Genomic DNA, 17,674 nt, shown 5'->3' with positions numbered 1-17,674 from the left:
ACTTCGTCAAAATTCTCATTCGTTCTATCTTTCCCGCCAATTTACCACTGCAGCTAAATGGAGTCGACGAACGTCGAATTGCAGAGAATTTTTGGAGTTCCTTTCGAACGTTGTGACGAAAAAATGGTCAGGAACTTTCTATTGTCCTAGAAACTCGTTTTTTCAAGTTTTCATACAGCAGAGTATGTGATCGATTTTTTCCTTGGAAATGTATTCAGTCTTATCGAAACCGGATAAAGATCGATGAAAAATGATCTGAAGAAAATTCGATGAAACAAAAAACTAGTCGATCTTCCTTTGTTACGTTTTTTTATTCGAACGTTACACTTTATACAGTCCTGATAATTTCTCATCATGTAAAGCTAGAAACTCATTGATGAGGAGCAACGGGATTACTTGATTAAAAACCAATTCCTTCACAGAGTGTACAACGATTTATTTTCTAAATAAACTGATTAATTTATCCATCCGAATGCTGACTTTTCGGTCACTGAAGTAATTGAAATTCGAATTCATTTTTTTTATTATCATTGTTAATTCGACTTGAAAGTTTGTGAAAATAAATGAATTTGCTTGCGGGCTTTGACGATTTCCTTGATTCGTCGATAAGAGATTTTCATGATTTAGTTTAATGGGCTGAATTATCTGCCATTCTGGGACGGATTCGTTAAATTTACAAAACTGCCTTCTATGAAATGCATTTTTTTTTTGGAAAACATTTTTTTCAATCTTCCGAATTTTTAGATTCCGGACGCTTCGTCACTCGGTTCTTTGTCTTTGTCGTCGCCCTGAAAAAAAAACGAGAATTTTTGTTACGCGTCGGAACAAAGAGATGAAAATTCTCCACTGAAGGTCGACAGAATTTCGTGAGATAGCAGCAAAAGTCAAATTATTTTTGTGAATATTTGTTTCTTCAGGTGAAATTTCATTCCTCAAGAAAAAAAATAATGAAAAATTACGTCTCGATCTTGACAAGCACATTTCAGCGTTATTTCGCGAGTTTCCTCGTTTTGGTAGATTTATAAACAAACAAGTTTACTCACTTCTACAGGGCGAGACCAAACCGTGTCCATTTTGTTTTTCCACTCGCCTTTATCCATTTTGGGAAAGACTGCCGGTGCCTCGAACGCCTGTGCTCTATTCTTGGGTGGAAATATGCCCACCGTAAATTCTGTGACCACCTTTCCTTCGATGTTTTCGTCCCGACAAATTTTAAATAGGAATCTAAAAACCGAAACGATTTTCATGAGCTTTCAGTCGAAATGGGGAAAGTGCCGAGGGAGAGACGAGTAAAAAAGGCCGAAAATTACGGGCTCGGGTGGTAGCCTTCGATTTTGTAAACGGTTATCCCTCGAGATTTATTTTCCCGAGGATTTTCGGTCGAAAGTATTTCTAAGGAATTTTGAGCTAGGTCAGGGACGCTCATCTTTTCGAGGGCTCCTCCCCGTCTCGGAGATGGTTCTGTGTACTTCTGAGGTAGGTCAGAGTCGCTCGATTTTTCGAAGACTCGTTTCTGTCTCGATGATTTCTTCACTCGATTTTCCTCCTGGTGAAAATTGCAGGGCTGCAAATAATCCGGCAACTTGAAACAGTAATCAGGACTGTCCGGGCGCTTTCATTCTCCACTGCCGTCGATCTCGATTCTTCGGTGACGAGAAGCTAAGTTTCACTAAAATTAACAGCGAGGATGACTAAAGTAACTGACGCAAAGTAACTGGAGATTCTTCACGATCGCTTCTAATTTTTCTCCTCTTTCGCTGTCTCTTTTTTCCTCGTGACTTCTTAACCATTTCCAATTGAAATGAAGAAATGCGAAGCGAGCTCGTTTTCGTGTGCAAATGGACGTTTTTCTCCGCAAGAATTCTTTAACGTTTCTTCTATCAAATCGAGGATGAGTCTCAGCTCCGAAATGATGTGACGGGTTCAAAATTCATTGGAATGTATAAAAAAAAAATCGATTTCGTTGAAATATTATCGAAAAATTGAACCGAAATAATCTCGAAGCGAAAAGCGAGAGTCTTCTTCGTAACAGTTCGTCACGATTTTTCTTGAGAAAAGGAAGCAACACGATAATTGTGAGAGCAAATGGTATTTATAGTTTTGCATAACGTGCAGCTGCAAGACAACTGAGATCGATGGATCGAAGGAAATGATCGACAGTCGAAAAGATCGCGAACGAGCGATTCCGCTTTTCGAGCGCCAGGCGTCCGCGCCGGACAAACATTTCCATAGTGTTTCTTCCTCTTTTTCAGCACGCAGAATATCCGTGAAATAATGACGAATCGCATAGCGAAGCTTGAAAAGCAATCGGCTCTTTTCACATTCCCGAGCAGCTCCTTTTTTTCGCACCGTCTTTATCGTCGTGTCAGATGTCTGGTGTAATTTCGTGTCGGTGCAAACGGACGATAACCCCGATCCTCGATAACCCTGCGTCAAGGAACGTTGTAACATAACTCTAAAATTGGAATTTTGAGAGCTAATCCTGAATCTACTCACGCAATTATTTCGCCTCGGACGAAAATATAGAAAAGGCTTTCAGGCACACTCGATGATCCGAATGTTTTCTTATCGCTGTGATGAAATTTTCGGGGGTACTTTCAATCGGATATTTTTTCGTCTAATGCTCAGCAGCTTCGACCGTTCGAGCACGATCAAACTTATTTATTCATGGATCACACGTGTTTCTAACGTCCCTCCAGCCTTATCGGGCCAATTACGTCTTTACTATTTTCCACTTTTTTATCTATTCGAATCGCGATCGTGGGTTTCTACTTGTTTTTCAGAGTCTTTGTTTCCAACATTCCAGTTGAACGCGTCTATTGCATTTTTTGATAAGCTTTTCTTCGTAGAAACTCTCATCGGTTCGTGTAAATCGATGGAATGGAATAAAATTGAAAAAAGAAAAAAACAGTATTTTTTTTTAACTCTGACCAAATGTATTAACGTCCGGAGGAAAAGGTGCGAAAGATTATTGACGTTAAATAAACGTGTTTGGACATGAAATCTGTCGAAATAGTCGAAAAATCGAATCATCTGTAGAGTCAAGGCCCTGCGATGGCTTTTGATAGGCAATTTTTCGGTTGAAACGATTGTGAAACTGTTTCAGATTTCGCTTCGGAATATTTCTTGAAAATTGGTCAATAGCAACGTCGCTCGTTTGATCAATAGCGTCAAATTGACGGGAAGAACGAGAACGTCGAAAAATCGGGGCGGGAGCATGGCGAATGGAGAAAAAATTTTTGTTTTTTTTTCGACTTGAAATTCGTTAAAACAAAATGAAACTCGTTAAAAATGCCAAATCCTCAAGTTAAAAGACCGAATTAAAGGAGGTTCGAACAAAAGATTTTTCCGGCCCCGCCACGTTTCCGCTCCGTTGATAAAACTGATTTGACCTCATCGTCGAAATGACTTGGAAAATCCATTGCGCGACGATCATCCATAAGCACATGGAGCAATTAAGAAAATATGGAATGCAATAGAAAGAAAAAAATGTTAAAAAACGTCCGCACGAACGTTGCAAATTCCAAACGATAAAGAAATAAGGTCATACCTTTGAGAAACGATCGAACAAACAGCACTCAACCGCGCCACGAAATTGCTACCTCAGCATCATTATCGAACGAACTTTGACACAACAATAAAAATAATAGAAACATCAAATCACGTTAACCGTTACGTGTTTATCGAACAAAATAACCGCAAAAGTTAAGTCATCGAAAATATATTTTTGTACGCAGCGATTATCATTTTTACGAATTCCATGGCTCAAGTTCACACGATTACGTGAACGAAAAAATGTTCATTTTTCAAAAATCGCGGGAAGACGTGTGATGAAATTTTCATTTTATTGTCGAATCGAAATAATCGGATTAGTCGATCGATAAAATTCGATCACGAAGCATTATTATTCTGTGAAGCTAATGAAAACAATTATGGCCGTTTTCTCCAACGTTAATCTGAGTTTAAACTCGGTTCATCCTATCCCGAAACTATATGAAAAAAATTGAACTGAGTTTGAACCGCGTCGGAAAAAACGGCCATTGAGGAGGCTGGATAGCGACGATACAATGTTGCCATGCTAAATCATGTTAAATACATAAAAAATTTCAGAATGATAAGAATTTAATAAAATTTGGTGAACATATTCTTTAGTGCCAAATTTGACAATACAAATTTTTTAAGATTTTTCTTCTGTGTTCAATTTTTTTTTTTGATCTTCTTTGATCAATTTCTTATCATTTTGACGAATGTAGCCACCCTCCTTAATATTATTCGCATCAATTTAAGGCCTTAGGCCACCCTAGAATTTTCGAAAAATCGATTTATTTTTGTGTTCAATGGTCCCTCAGGACCTCACGAATGATTTCCCAAAAGTTTAAGGCCGGAGGATTTTTTTTCTATATTGCATGGTTCAGTTTTTATTAACAATTATCTGACGATTTTTTACGAAAATTTCGTATGTTTCACTTTAGAAATGCGCCATTTGGCCAAAAATCAATATATCGGAAAAATTCTTCTGACTTTTATAGCAATTGTTACGTACGATCGAAAGAAATTCATTTATTTTTGTGCGCTTCAAAAATGAGAGGAGCCAAAAAAGGAAATCGTCTTCGCAAAAACGCTGCACAGCCACCATTCGGAAATGAGTCGATTTATAAAAATTGGTATAAACAGACAAGAATACACATAATAAAACGCCGTTTTAGTAATTTCGGTTCGCCTCGTAGTACCCCGGAGAAACGATCGCCGACAAACCTATTTTTCAGGTCTCCAGGGTGGCCTGGGCTTCGAAAAAGGTTCGAAAAAAAATGTCAGATTTTAAATTAAATTCCTACCATTATTTTTATATTATTTTTGCATTAATGTTTTTTGAAAAGTTTATAACCAGAACCCCAACGAAACAGCAGCATTTCAATTCAAATAATTCGACTCTCTCCACTCACTCTCGTTATCACGATGAAAAGTTAGCACGCACTCGAGGAGAATGGAGAATTAGAGAAGATGATTCGTACAAGAGGGCAAGCATGTGCTCGTATGGAAGCGCGCCTCGCATGTTTCGTATCTCTCTTCGATCTTAGCAAAGTGTAGCAACATCGAAAGAGCCCACAACAGTCTCACTTATTTCGTCTTCCCACGCCCTCGCGGAGCTTAGAATAAAAAAGGAGAGTCAGATCGTGGGTTAAGCATGAGCGAAAAGTTTCACGAGAGTGGTGCCAGCCACTCATTCCTATGGAGAGTTTTCTGTCCTGAGAGCATCTCCAAAATTCTTTGTGTGAGAAAGCTGATGTCGTGATTTTTGATGCTACTGATCTTCGAAGAATCGAATTTCACTTCATTTGGATCGATTGAACGAAACAAGTTCGTTGAATAGGCAACGATTTCGAGCACTTAATAAAAACGCGAAAGAAAAACAAACTATTACCCTTCCACGAAATTTTGTGACATCTTCCAGGCCTCCGAAATGATTGAGTAATTTTATCTTTTTATCTCACAATTTGACAATCGTTGCCAAACTTCTGCCGGATATCTTCGATCATATTTTCTGTAGACAACTCTTATCGAGTATTTCCAGATGTTTGCCATACGTTACTATATTTTTTTCGAGTGTTACGATATTTGGCAATGACTTTTATTTCAATCTTTTCAACGGGCAAACTATTCGCTCATCACCTCCGAAGAATCGTAAAGAAAATTAAAAATAGAAAGAAAGCATCAAAATTCGTTTTTTTTCGGGATCTATTAGCCACTGAACTGCAAAATATTTCTTAGGTTCTTTGTAACTCTATGAAACTCAGTAAACAAGTGTCTCGCATCCCACGATAGGTTAAGTTTGTTGATTGAACGAATTAGAAATTACAGTCGAAGCACAGTATTCAAGATGGCTCTGCCGAAAATAGAATATTTGCCAAAGTTATATATTTCACCATTTTAACGTCAGCTGATACCATGATTTTTATATCGTTTCACAAGAATTGCGTATTTCCAGTTCAGAGTTCACGCCTAGTAGAATATTACAAAAAAATCATCCCAACGATAATGTCGTAACGAAACAAATCGGAAATAAGATTTTCGTAAAGGTTTCAATCCTCTGAAATTAATCAAAAATTATTGTCAAATGAAAACGTAGAAGAAAAAATCGTTCGTAGTTTTTATGGATATAAAAACGGTTGAAAATATTTTCGGACGAAGCAGCACTTTTGAGAGATTTCGGCAGATGATTAATCCGGCGGGATTGTCTGGTTTTTCGTGTTTTCGATATAGCAAGGAATGACGCCGGCGGACGTGCGTGGGTGCAGCGAAAAATTAACCTCTAATGGCTCTAAAAAGTGAGCAACGAAAAGTTGGCTGGCGGTCAAAGCCGGGCAATCTTTTGGCGGGAAAGCTAGTCGCGTCGAGATATTTTCCCGGCTGACCGAAGCGAAAAAGAAATTCCGGGTGATTTCATAGTCGGCGATTTTTCATAGGAGAGTAAAGAGTGAAGTTTTGCAAGAAGAGACGAAAAAAGGGAATAAAAAGGTGGCGAGAAAGAGTCGAAAGTTTGAGGAGATTTTGCGCGGACGTTTGCTCGTGTGCCTTCGTATATCGAAAGACGAGAGCTGCGAGAGACCTCGAGAAAACGAGGGACTCGGGGGCCGATAACTCTGAGGAGATCCGCACAGCTGAGAGAGCCAAGTGAGGCTTCCTCTCTGTATAGCTTCTCGCTTGCAGCTGTAGACAACAGACAGGCACAGTCACAGTTCGGATCCGATCACGAGAGCACATCCCCGAGGTCCACTCGATTCAACGATGAAGGACATACAGGCCCAAGTGAGTATACACTAAAAAAATTCGAGTTCAACTCTCTCCGTATAAAACACTTTCGTACAGAATCTTCTCATTCGTCATTGACCTCGTGTTGTTATGAGACTCTGCAAATATTCCCGAATAAAAAAGCACTGAGCACACTTTCACTATCGCATCGTCAGTCTCTCATTCCCCGCCTCCTTATTTCGCGATACGCACGTTGACATAATCGAATTATCGTCCGGTAGGCCCTTCCCCCACCAAGAGATACTCGGAGGTCAATATTCCTCATTTTGTTTCGACGGTGGCGCCTCGTGCTCGTTTCCATAACGAGCCTCGTATGTTCAAGCCCATTTTCAAGCGTCCCACCACTTGTTTTTCATGATTCCTTTCTTTCTTTTTCTTGACGATAGAGGCGCCGGGATTCAGTCGTATATCTGTTATCTCTTGGTCAGGGAATGCTCTCTTTAAACATGGAAATTCCTCGTGGTGCTCGTATGTTTACTTGTCCGAGAAGCTTTCTCCTTCTTTCTCTCTTTCGTGCCTCGCTGTGTGTGTATCATTCGTTATGTTTTTCTATAAGTATGGTGAATGATCGTCGACTTCGTGACCCCTGCATCAGCCACGCGAGAGCGTGGCAACTCGCTCGTATTTAGATTTCGGTTAAGGTGACGAGGCATACCCGAAATTGTGCACTTTATTATGACAAAGATAAAGAAAAAAAAGAAAAATGTCGTCGAATTCATCACGCTCCTCACCCCCTCGCTCATTCCTTAGTAAAAAAACTGTTTTTCTCACCAGAACTGCGTCTCGTTGCTATTTATAGAGAAATAGAGTAATGTGGGCAGAAAACGAGTCATCACTCTCCGCGTAATGCATATTTATACACGCGAGTATACAATTAAAAATAGTCGTCAAATAGAGCTCAACGATTCCTCTCATTCTCAGATCATTCTGAACGATTCTTTTATCTAAATTTTCTAAAAATAATCATTTTCCAATTAACGCTACCTCATGAAAAAGAGAAAAAAATAACCTCAAATCACTTTGTTCTATATATTTTTTGGCTCTCACATTATTCGAAGAATTTTGTTGTTTTGGCTAAATTTAACGAAATTTCGTGACTTTGTTTTCATGACTATCGTCGTTGTTATAATTTATGGCTCGTGCAGAATTGAGGATTTCCGGAAACTCGCATAATGGTATGCTTGTTCCGAGCTTTCTGGGCAGCGATATCCGCATCGTGGACTGACTTCCGGCTTCGAAGCCGGAGGAGTCCCGATATGCCACCGAAGCGCGAATAAAAGAATTACGAGTTTCATACATATGAGCACGGGTGGTAGGCTCTCGCGTATATAGAGAAATTGCGCTTTTATGTGTATAAAAATTTCTCAATACGTTTATACGAGCATGCAGGCATGTGTGGCGTGCAGAATTAACGGGAGATTCAACCTTGCTGTACGAGAGTTTCGCACGGAATGAGGAAACGCTTGTCCTATCTTCGTATACTCATTCACCGTACGTGCGTTGTTACGCAGCAGCGTCACGACATCTCTTCGCGCCGCAGCGTCAGTTTCTATTTTAACCGAGCGACGATTCACTTTCACGCTCACGCACGAGAGCCGCGGACGCCCTCGCAAATCAGAGAAATTATCGTATTTTCTCTTCTTTCTTTCTCATTCGTTTCGTGTTCCCTTTCTCGTTTCCGAGCCACTCGCGAGCATCGAGTCATCGTTTCAATGTTTTATTCCCCCGTGAATGTTCATCATTTTTGCGCATTTTCCGAAACTCTCGTTCTTTTTGCAAATTTTCAAATTGCTCGTTTGACAGCTTTTCGCCGAGTCACTCTATGGCAGTGAATACTGGTTAACCTCATTGATCAAGTAGCCACTTGAGAGTAGATTTCGTAAGAATTCCATGACTTTTCGATGAATCCAAGATTTTTTTTTAGAAATTTGTAGATATTTGGAATTGTGATGAAAAAAATGGTGCGTGAAGACACGTTCGAAAGAATTCCTAACCTCATCAACTTTGCGAATTGGCGGAAAATCTTTCGAAGAAAATTTTCCAAAGTGAGAACAGCAGAGCCATGTTATTAGAAAACTTTTTTTTTTTTTTAGTTTTGTTTCCCTCAAAATGAGTGCCTCGGTAGGTAAAAAAATGACAGGGAAAACGCGAAGGAGAAAAAGCAGGCGCATTTGTGTAAATACGCGCGACGTTGTCCTATAAACATAAACAAGAAAAGAGTGTCTTCGACGCGAGCGTAGCTTGCCTCACACTTTGCTTTTCTTTCTTGAAAAGAGAAAGAGAAAGAGACAGATGTAGAGGAGGCGATAGATCGGTCACAAGAGAGCCGGAGGTTCGAAGTCCCCTGGCCTGCATCAGTTCGAAGGCCCAGGTATAAGCTCGCGCGAGCAATACACACAAAATAAGCGCAAACAAACTCGCACAGATATAGACAGATCGTCGTTCTGCTGTAACCTTTGGCCTGTTTACAACTGCTTGGACCGTGCGGCTGCTCGCTCGCCGAAGCAAAAGGGAAGAGATAAAATCCACTGTGCTGTGGAACGTTCAACGTTGTACTCGCCCGGTCTAAAAATATCCCACGTGTGTACGACAGATTTCTTTTCTTTGATTCCTTCTTTGTTTTTTTTTTTTATTCGCCTATCAAAATTGACGATGTAATGGGTCCGGGACCCACGTGATTAATTATATCGTCGCGATGGCTCATGCGCTTCGTTTTTCTCTGCTTCGTTTTATATTCTATCCATCAATAAGGGGCTCGATAATTGGAACGATTATTCTTCTTCGTATTCGCACTTTTTCTCAGACTTGTGAATCATATTATTTATTTTCAGATGTGTTTTATTGTTCATCAAATATAAATGAGTGTCAATTTCTTTTCTGGTTTATCGAATTAATATTCATTCGAATAACAATTATTTTTACGTCACTTTTCAGCCAGTTTGTTGTCGATATTGATCGTCACAGTTTTTATTTATTTATTTCCAAATTTATGACAGTCGCGAGTCCTGAATTTCGTTTGAATCGTCTAACCTAAAATAACCGAACGTCGCTAATTTTTTAGCGGCGAATATTGGAACTTCCGGCAACGAAAGTCGACACGGTGCTTTTCTACCAACAAACTTTTGTTATCTTTGTTGGGAAAAGCGCGTTTCTCATGATCATTGTATCAAATGGAAAAATTCTGATCGGACAAGTTTTTCGGACCTCGCTCTTGCATCTTGTTTTTCAGAAACTAATCATCCGCTCGCCCGCGCAGCGATATAACCTCAAATGTTACAAACACCCAGAGATTATTCGAGCAAAAACAAAGTCCGTATTACAGGGGAAAAAAAAATAAAAAAGAAAAAGCAGAAAAGACGCTCGGAGCTCGGTAACTCAAAGTGTGCTGTGCAATCCGAGTACGAAATAGGACGATTCACGAAACGGTGATACTTCCGGTTCGTGAAGGTCACGCCTATCCAACGAACGTGTATATTTATATCATTTCCTCTCATCTTCTCTTCTATCACTGCCCTTCGTTCGTCCACTCCCTTGCAATAGCCTCATTCGCTATTCCTAGATCGACTTTATTTCCGTCGTAAGACCTATTTATAAAGCACAATGCAAATAAACGCTGAAGAACAATTTTAATTGCTCGAAGCGAAGGTTTAAATCAGTTTGAGACGTTTTTATCACTGCTGATTACCGCCGAGGTATAGTGAGCGGAGATTTTAGTAAGAAAAGATAAAAAAATTCTTTTTCGATGTGTTTCCATGCAATCGTTATGCAACATTTTTTTTTTTATTACCAAAACAAACGTTAATGAGATGTTGAAAATATTCTTCCCCTTCTGACGGCGCTGGGAATATTTTATGACTTTTTTTTATCAACAAAGACGAATTGTCCATAAATAATTTGTGCCCAATACTGAAAAAGTGCCATCGATCAGTTGGCCATTAAGAATTGTAATTCGAGTGTGTATGTGTCTGCAGAAATGTTTGAACGACTGCCAGAGAGATGTTTGGAGCGTGTAACACTCGAGCAATGAATTTGGCACGTTTTTCTTCTCCTCTTTTCGTAATGTCACCGACCGGGAGGCTCGCACGTCCAAAATGTCGTTGCCCCACTCCGTGCCTCTCTCATTCTCGATTTTCCTTTATTCTCATCTCGTTCAAATACATTCGTTCGATTTTGACGAATAATGAAAAAACGTTTGGCTTTTAAAACAGATGCAGAAAGATGGCTATGTCGTGCTGGAAGATTTTCTCAGACCCGAAGAAGTCGACGAGCTCAAAACGTGCGGCGAGGAATTCACCACAAATTTACCACCGGAACAACAGAGAAAAATCTTCAATAGCATAGATCTTCAACAAGTAAGAAATCGTTACTGTCATTCTAACCAACTAAAACTATAGAAAAAGTACAAAAAATGAACAAATAGACTTTCAAATATTTTCAGCCCAACTCGAGTTTTTCTTTTGTTTTCCTTTGAACGAAGAGATTCTGAATAAAATATCGTTCATGAATTACAGAACAAGGATCAATACTTTATCGACAGTGGGAACAAAGTGAGCTACTTTTTCGAATCCGAGGCCCTCGAGGACGATGGAAAATTGAAAGTTCACCCGAGAGTAGCTTTGAATAAAGTGGGCCATGCACTCCATTGGTTGCATCCAACATTTCGACGAATCACTTTCGACGAGAGAATCAAAGAAGCTGCTTTTCAGTTGAACTTTCAAGAACCAGCAATCTGCCAATCTATGTACATTTACAAAAACCCTGGATTGGGCTCCGAAGGTAAATTCTACTCAAATCTCAAAGCCGAATGAAGAGTTTTAAAAAGCTTTAAAAATGCTTCGGACCCAAAGATGAATGAAAATCTTCAAAATGGAGAAATTAATCTTCAAAATTCGTTTTCCATCACTCTGAGATCGTTTGAGGTTCTTAAATTCGTATTCGATATCTCGAAATTGAGAAGAAATTGAAAAAAAAAAGAGAGACAAATTCACCTTGAAATATTTGCCGAAAAATCGATGAATTCTTTGTTTTCTTTTTCCAGTGAAAGCGCATCAAGACGCTGCTTATTTGTACACGGATCCGCTAAAGCTCGTAGGTTTTTGGATAGCGTTGGATGACGCCACTTTGGAAAATGGTTGTTTGTGGATTGCTCCAGGATCTCACAAAAGCGGTGTTCATCGAAGATTTATTAAGAACAAGGATCCTAATTCTCCGGAACTTTTGATCTACGACAGTCCGGCCCCGTGTTATCCAGCGAGTAATTTTCGAGCTGTTCCTGTGAGGAGAGGCGCGTGCATTCTCATCGACGGTCAAGTCGTTCATTTCTCTCGAGCAAACAAGAGCGACAAATCGAGACACGCCTACACTTTTCACGTTATCGAAACGAAACAAGTCGCTTACTCGAAAGATAATTGGCTCCAACCTCCTTCCGGGGGATTTCCGTTATTATATAGGCATTGAAGGATCGAACATCTGTGAAAATCAGCAACAATCGTTACTTCTAGAAAAAAAAAACATTTTTTCGTACCCGTTTACCGCCTTTTTCATGACAATCTCGTCGTTCGACACAAACAACAATTTTTTATTGGAAAGCATCGAGTACATGGTATCTCGCATGATGACACAAGTGTCGTTTGCCAATGAAAAACGAATTTTTCAATTTTCTAGTATTTTAATGATGGATAATTTTCCTTTTCGAACAAAAATTGCATTTGATGGAACAGCAAAGATCGACGAATTTTATCCCCCTATCGTCATACTTTTGTTCGTTGAAAATCCATCAATTTTTAAAAGTTATCAGAAATATTTCAAATGGTTGGAAGTTCGGAAAAAAGGTGAAAATTATACGATTTTTTATTTTTTGAAGCAACAAAGCCTTCTGTTTTCAATCATGAGGACTAAAACTTAAAAGAAAACTCCGAAATGACGGCTGTGTGTTTCTCTTTATTTTAAGGGGCTGTACAGAATAAACTTAATCGTTACTACTGTTCTTAGACTCCTTTTTATCAGACCTCGCCCAGTATTTTTCCTCTATCACGTGAATTTTAATGTTATAATTAAATAACAATAAATATATCATACAGCTTGTCAACAGAGTTGAGAGCAGTACCCAAGGTTCGATCGTTGATCGTGTTCAACCGTTAAATATATTAATATAGTATCAAAAATTTATTCAAAAAATATTTTTATCAATAATTCAAATATTATAGATTTTCGGTGCGTTTTTTTACCTTTAAAGGCATCTAAACCGCTGTTTCAACATTAGATCAAAGGTTAATGTTTTTTCTTCAATATTTCCGTTCGAAATTTTCAGGTCTTAGTCTCCGTTACCCCGACGTTGCAATTGTCAATGTTACGTACATCGATAACTAGCCATACGACAAAAATGGCTACTCAAGTCTTGCAATTGGGTTAAACCTAAACGAAGAACTTGTTCTTTTCTTTTTACGCAACAAAAGATGTCAAAAAGTTCGAGTTTTTGTGGTAAATGGCCCTTTCGTTCGGGCATGAAGTTGACAAGCGCGTGATAAAGCGCCTCGACAGCTCGATGATCAACGTGCAATCCATGGATTTCTTCCAATGCTCTGGAAATCGATATCTCGTCAGAAAATATAAAAAAACTTTGGAAACATTGGTGGGAGGAAGAAATTGCGTTGGAAGTTTTTACTCACGTGCCGAGAACTTGCAACAAACGATTGAGATTCGCGACCACTTCGGGCTGCATCTCTTTGATTTCCTCGGCTGTTGGTTCAGGATCCAACTTTTTGAATGGAAAGGAACACGGCATTCCGATCGAGCTCGATGCCAAGCCACTGTAAAATAACAGGTATGAATTAATAAGCACGAAAATCGAATATTTTTTCATTTAAAAATGAAAACTTCTTTTATTTCTTACCACATATCACGCGCAAATTCATAAACTGCTTCGAACTGTTCGAAGGCTATTTTTGCATGAGCTTCTTCCTCTCTTTCGGCGTTCTTCGCTCTCCAATCATCATTCATTTTCTCTTCGTAAAGTTTTTTACTCGTTTCAGCGCAATCAGTTCTCAACTCCTGCAGGTAAAAATATTATTTTAATACTTAACGTTTGTACTCGATCGAATAACGTCACGAAATTAGGATCAACTTTTCGGAATCCTGTTAATGACGTACAGAAATTGCCTGTGTTGATTGCGACACGAGGTTTGGATATTTTTCGTATTTTATGCACTGCAAAACGTCGTTGATTATCTCCAAAATGTGACTAATGTCCGAGAGCTTTCTTCCAGAATCTGTGAATCGAAAAAAATACTGTGACTGTTCGTTATAATTTTTCAACGGGATGAGAAATGATAGTAAATGTCGAAATTGTACCGAACCTGGAATATTGTTGAAGGCTTCCAAAAGTTCTTTCAACAAATTTTCTGCTTTTTTGGTAAAAGAATCACTCACTGCAGCGATCCAGTGTTTTATAGCACATCTGAGAACTCCGTATACGGACCATGGGGGTTTGATAAAAACGTATTTTTCCCACGTGTCGTTGTACAAGTTTTGCATTTCTTTAGCAACGATCTGAAATCGAAATGGATTTTAAAGTATTTTCTGAACTCAGCTATTGATGAATGTATTTTGATATTTTATTCTTACGACTGTCATAAACGAGGAAACAATATCTTTAGCGGCTTCCATGAGTTCTTCGGCTTTTCTCAACTCCTTAACGTATATGGGAACGAGTTCAGGGTTTTGTTGATCGCCTCGTAGATGGAGAGTAAGAAAAGAGTCATTGTTTAAATCACTGGCATGAAGAAAGTCCACTTTTTCGAGAGGATCTTGGCGTCCGAGAGTGACGATATCATGAATCATGGCTTTGTTGCAAAGGTTTTTGTCGTAAGACAAGAGCACAACGTTATTTGCGGTGGAGCGAATCTGCAAGCAAGTCTGCAGGATTTCGTCGTCAGGACAGTCATGCATGAATCTTTCCTTGTTGTTGGAAACATCCAAAGGAGTTTGACCCAAAATTCGTGGATGTTTCGCGGAGAAATGTTGATGAAGAAACCGAACAGCTTGACGAGCTTTGGCTCGGAGACAGTCGGGACGAGACATCGATTTGTCGTCCTTTATAAAGTCGAGTTCTCGAATCACCGTCCAAGGTATAACGATCAGAGGACGTCCGTAATTTCTAAAAATTGCATCACGAGCCTCTTCCACGGCCGCAAGATTCGAGAGAAAAACGTTTGTGTCGATGACAATGTACAGAGACGGTTTGCGCTCCTCTCGGGAAGGGCCGTCAGGAAGATCCAGAGAATTGACCGGAATTTCCATGGAGTTCGCCGAGTCGTTGATAGTGCCGATATGCGTTCTGACGACTTCAATTTCTTTCATTATTTTCTCATCCTCTATGGGCTGCCAGTCCATTTCTTCGTAAAATGGATCCACAGGAACAACATCCACTGGTTCTTCATCAATGTCTTCAATTCTGGAGGCACTGCGAAGAGTGGAATCAATTTTTTTATCGTACGCGATTTTTTTTTTGATACGTTCACGCAGTAATTTAGCTCTGGCGCCTGTGTCAATATCTGGAAGAGATGAATTTGTAGAGGACTCAGCAGAATTCTGTGAATTCGTAGCTGAGCCACCATCCAGTTGGTCACTTTGTTCGGCGGTTAAATTTTTTTGCAGTTTTTCCAGACGCTCCTGAGCCAAATTTTTCTTCGCAGTTCGACCCAAACGTGGTATTTTCGGTATAACTGGAGCCCTGTCTTTGTTAGCTTCATTTGTTTCTTGACCATCAGTAGTCGCAGCGCGTGTCCTTTGAGGAGGTTCGTGCGTCACTGCCTCCGTAGCCAAAGATCTTGTGCTTCTCCGGCTCTGGAGCGCAAGTTCTGCTTTTGTAACTGGAACTGTCTCTGCTGCACCGGTTGATCTTGTCCTCGGACGTCTCGGGGGTATCCGTTTTGACAAAGGTGCCATAGATTTTCTGGAGGATGGTTTTGACGACACACTCTTTATTTGTTTTTCCTTAATTTTTTCCAGAATTACTCTCATTTGCGGAGTCATGCTTTGAGCCTCCAGGGCTGTGGTAGAACTCGTTGCAGCTTTTTCCTGTGGAACAGTCGCCGCCTCTTTTTCAACAGGCTCGGTAGATTGAATAATCTTCGACCTTCTGGGCGCATTTCCCTTTGCCTCTCTCTCTAATATCTTTGCTCTCAACATTTGCATTTGCGGAGTGTCGTTTGTTTTCACCGGGTCGCTATTACTTGCAACGTCTTTTTTGCATTCAGCCGTTTTCAGCAATCTCTTTGCTTTTAATGTTTTACGCTCTCCTTGTGTGGTTTCCTCAGGAACTTCCAGCTCTGGCGTATATGCTCTGAGCCTGGCATCTGGATTTTCTGGCTTCCTCTTCTTTCCCTTTGTCTCAGGCCCTGATGATCCCTAACAGAAAAAAATTTCAAATGTCACTTAAAAAGAAAAGACGGATATGATGGATCAAATTTGTTTTATTTAGATCCACATCCTCGCACTTTTTATCTAAGTTAGTTCCGTAAATTTCAAATATCTCTGAATAATCATAAGCGGTTATTTATCGATTCAATTTTGGATTAGACTCTGACAGTATGAATTTTGCAAGGATTTCAAACACCAATATGTAGTGTATTGAAAATGGTTAAAAAATATTGAAAATTGAATGTCAAAACAATATTTTGAAGGAAGCATTGAAATGGTCTAGTTTCTGTCAATCCTGCATTGAAAATAAAAATGGTAAACTGCCAAAGTAACCGAAAACGAAATTGAGCATTATCGATAGTTCCGAAGTCAATAGATTCGGTTGATTCCGAATAAAAATATAATTTTTTGAAATTCTCTCAAAAATCGCAGATTATCAAGAGATTCGGTATTGAAAAAATCCGGAACACTGAAGTGTCTAACCTGAATTTGAAAAAATGAAAAATCGACATATTGGTGGAAACTTACGGCATTTTGTGTTTCTACGATCGGAATTTCCCACGAAGCCTTGTTAGTTTTTGTATTGAAGTAATACACACGATTAGGAAGAGACTTGGAAGTTTGGACAATCCAACCTTCTGGAAGTTCCGTTGATTTCATTTTCGTTCACGATGATTTTTCGTCCAATTTCACATGGATGTTAAAGCCTCGTGTTTATAACAACAGACTAAAATCCGTTGACTACACGATGAAAATAGCGATGAACCTTTTTCATGAGCACTGAAGCGAGATAGAAAAAATAATTTTTTTTTCTATAAGTACGTAGAAGAGGTAATAAATAGAATGTGAAGGAGAACTACAGGATTGGAAACACGGAATAATATCACAACATTACCCCAGTTAGTATGGAAAGGTGACCTAACGTAAACACCACGTAAACACTGAACCGTGTCTGGCCACAATAAAAAACTCTTGTACAACGAACGTTTTTGCTTTGCTTTTTTTACCATTGAAAATTGTTTTGGAAAAGTAGTTTGGGGAACCTCCGCATTTGACGGCGCTACGATCAGAACCTAGCCTAACGTCAGAATTGCGTCAGAGTCTGATTCAAATGTTGAGCACAGATGACGCTAAGGTGGTTTTCTTCGACGACAGAAGTTCTCAACTTTGTTGATAATCGAGTACAAGACTGGTTTCGTGTTTATATTTCCAGTGCGAAACCGATGTAATTATAAGTAAATGAAGATAATTTCAGAAATGCCTTCTTTCGTTCGTATTCTTTTTCCCTTTCCTGAAACACTGTTTCCTCTTTATCTTCATTTTCATTATTGCGTACATATGTAGATGTTCGTTTATTAGCAACCTGCTGTTGTATCCAATTTGAATAAAATAAAATAAATAAATGATTTAAAAAAAATAATAATAATAAATAAAATAAAATTTA

The 17,674-nt window shown here is 39.2% G+C and overlaps 2 protein-coding genes and 1 long non-coding RNA gene across 6 annotated transcripts; 1 reads left to right on the top strand and 2 right to left on the bottom strand.

The window, feature by feature from the left end:
- Positions 1–292: 292 nt before the first annotated feature.
- LOC122417092 (uncharacterized) lies at positions 293–6,337 on the bottom strand. 3 transcript variants are annotated; one of them, XR_006262228.1, is made up of 6 exons: positions 5,423–6,337; positions 4,836–5,147; positions 2,497–2,816; positions 1,311–2,427; positions 1,044–1,224; positions 293–788 (listed from the first exon to the last, which is right to left on the bottom strand). It is a non-coding gene; the product is annotated as an uncharacterized lncRNA (long non-coding RNA). The 3 variants fall into 3 exon arrangements; XR_006262227.1 differs by having other exon boundaries at positions 4,836–6,337; XR_006262226.1 differs by lacking the exons at positions 4,836–5,147; positions 5,423–6,337 and having other exon boundaries at positions 2,497–4,123.
- Positions 6,338–6,636: 299 nt separating this feature from the next.
- Positions 6,637–12,796, top strand: LOC122417091 (phytanoyl-CoA dioxygenase domain-containing protein 1 homolog). Of its 2 annotated transcripts, none has more exons than XM_043430351.1 (4): positions 6,637–6,807; positions 11,019–11,162; positions 11,322–11,586; positions 11,849–12,796. In XM_043430351.1, the coding sequence occupies exons 1-4, from the start codon at positions 6,787–6,789 to the stop codon at positions 12,265–12,267; spliced, it is 849 nt and encodes a 282-aa protein (XP_043286286.1). In that variant the 5' UTR covers positions 6,637–6,786; the 3' UTR covers positions 12,268–12,796. The 2 variants fall into 2 exon arrangements, with proteins under 2 accessions (XP_043286286.1, XP_043286287.1); XM_043430352.1 differs by lacking the exon at positions 6,637–6,807 and adding an exon at positions 9,279–9,394.
- Swt1 (Swt1 RNA endoribonuclease) lies at positions 12,731–17,283 on the bottom strand. The gene is made up of 8 exons (XM_043430350.1): positions 17,126–17,283; positions 16,759–17,010; positions 14,434–16,218; positions 14,166–14,358; positions 13,960–14,078; positions 13,703–13,860; positions 13,479–13,619; positions 12,731–13,391 (listed from the first exon to the last, which is right to left on the bottom strand). Exons 2-8 carry the CDS (start codon positions 16,888–16,890, stop codon positions 13,160–13,162), a joined length of 2,760 nt encoding a protein of 919 aa, XP_043286285.1. The 5' UTR covers positions 16,891–17,010; positions 17,126–17,283; the 3' UTR covers positions 12,731–13,159.
- Positions 17,284–17,674: the final 391 nt, after the last annotated feature.

Source organism: Venturia canescens, chromosome 10 (assembly GCF_019457755.1).
Source record: "Venturia canescens isolate UGA chromosome 10, ASM1945775v1, whole genome shotgun sequence".
NCBI lineage: Eukaryota > Metazoa > Arthropoda > Insecta > Hymenoptera > Ichneumonidae > Venturia > Venturia canescens.
This window is presented reverse-complemented; position numbering and strand designations above follow the sequence as displayed.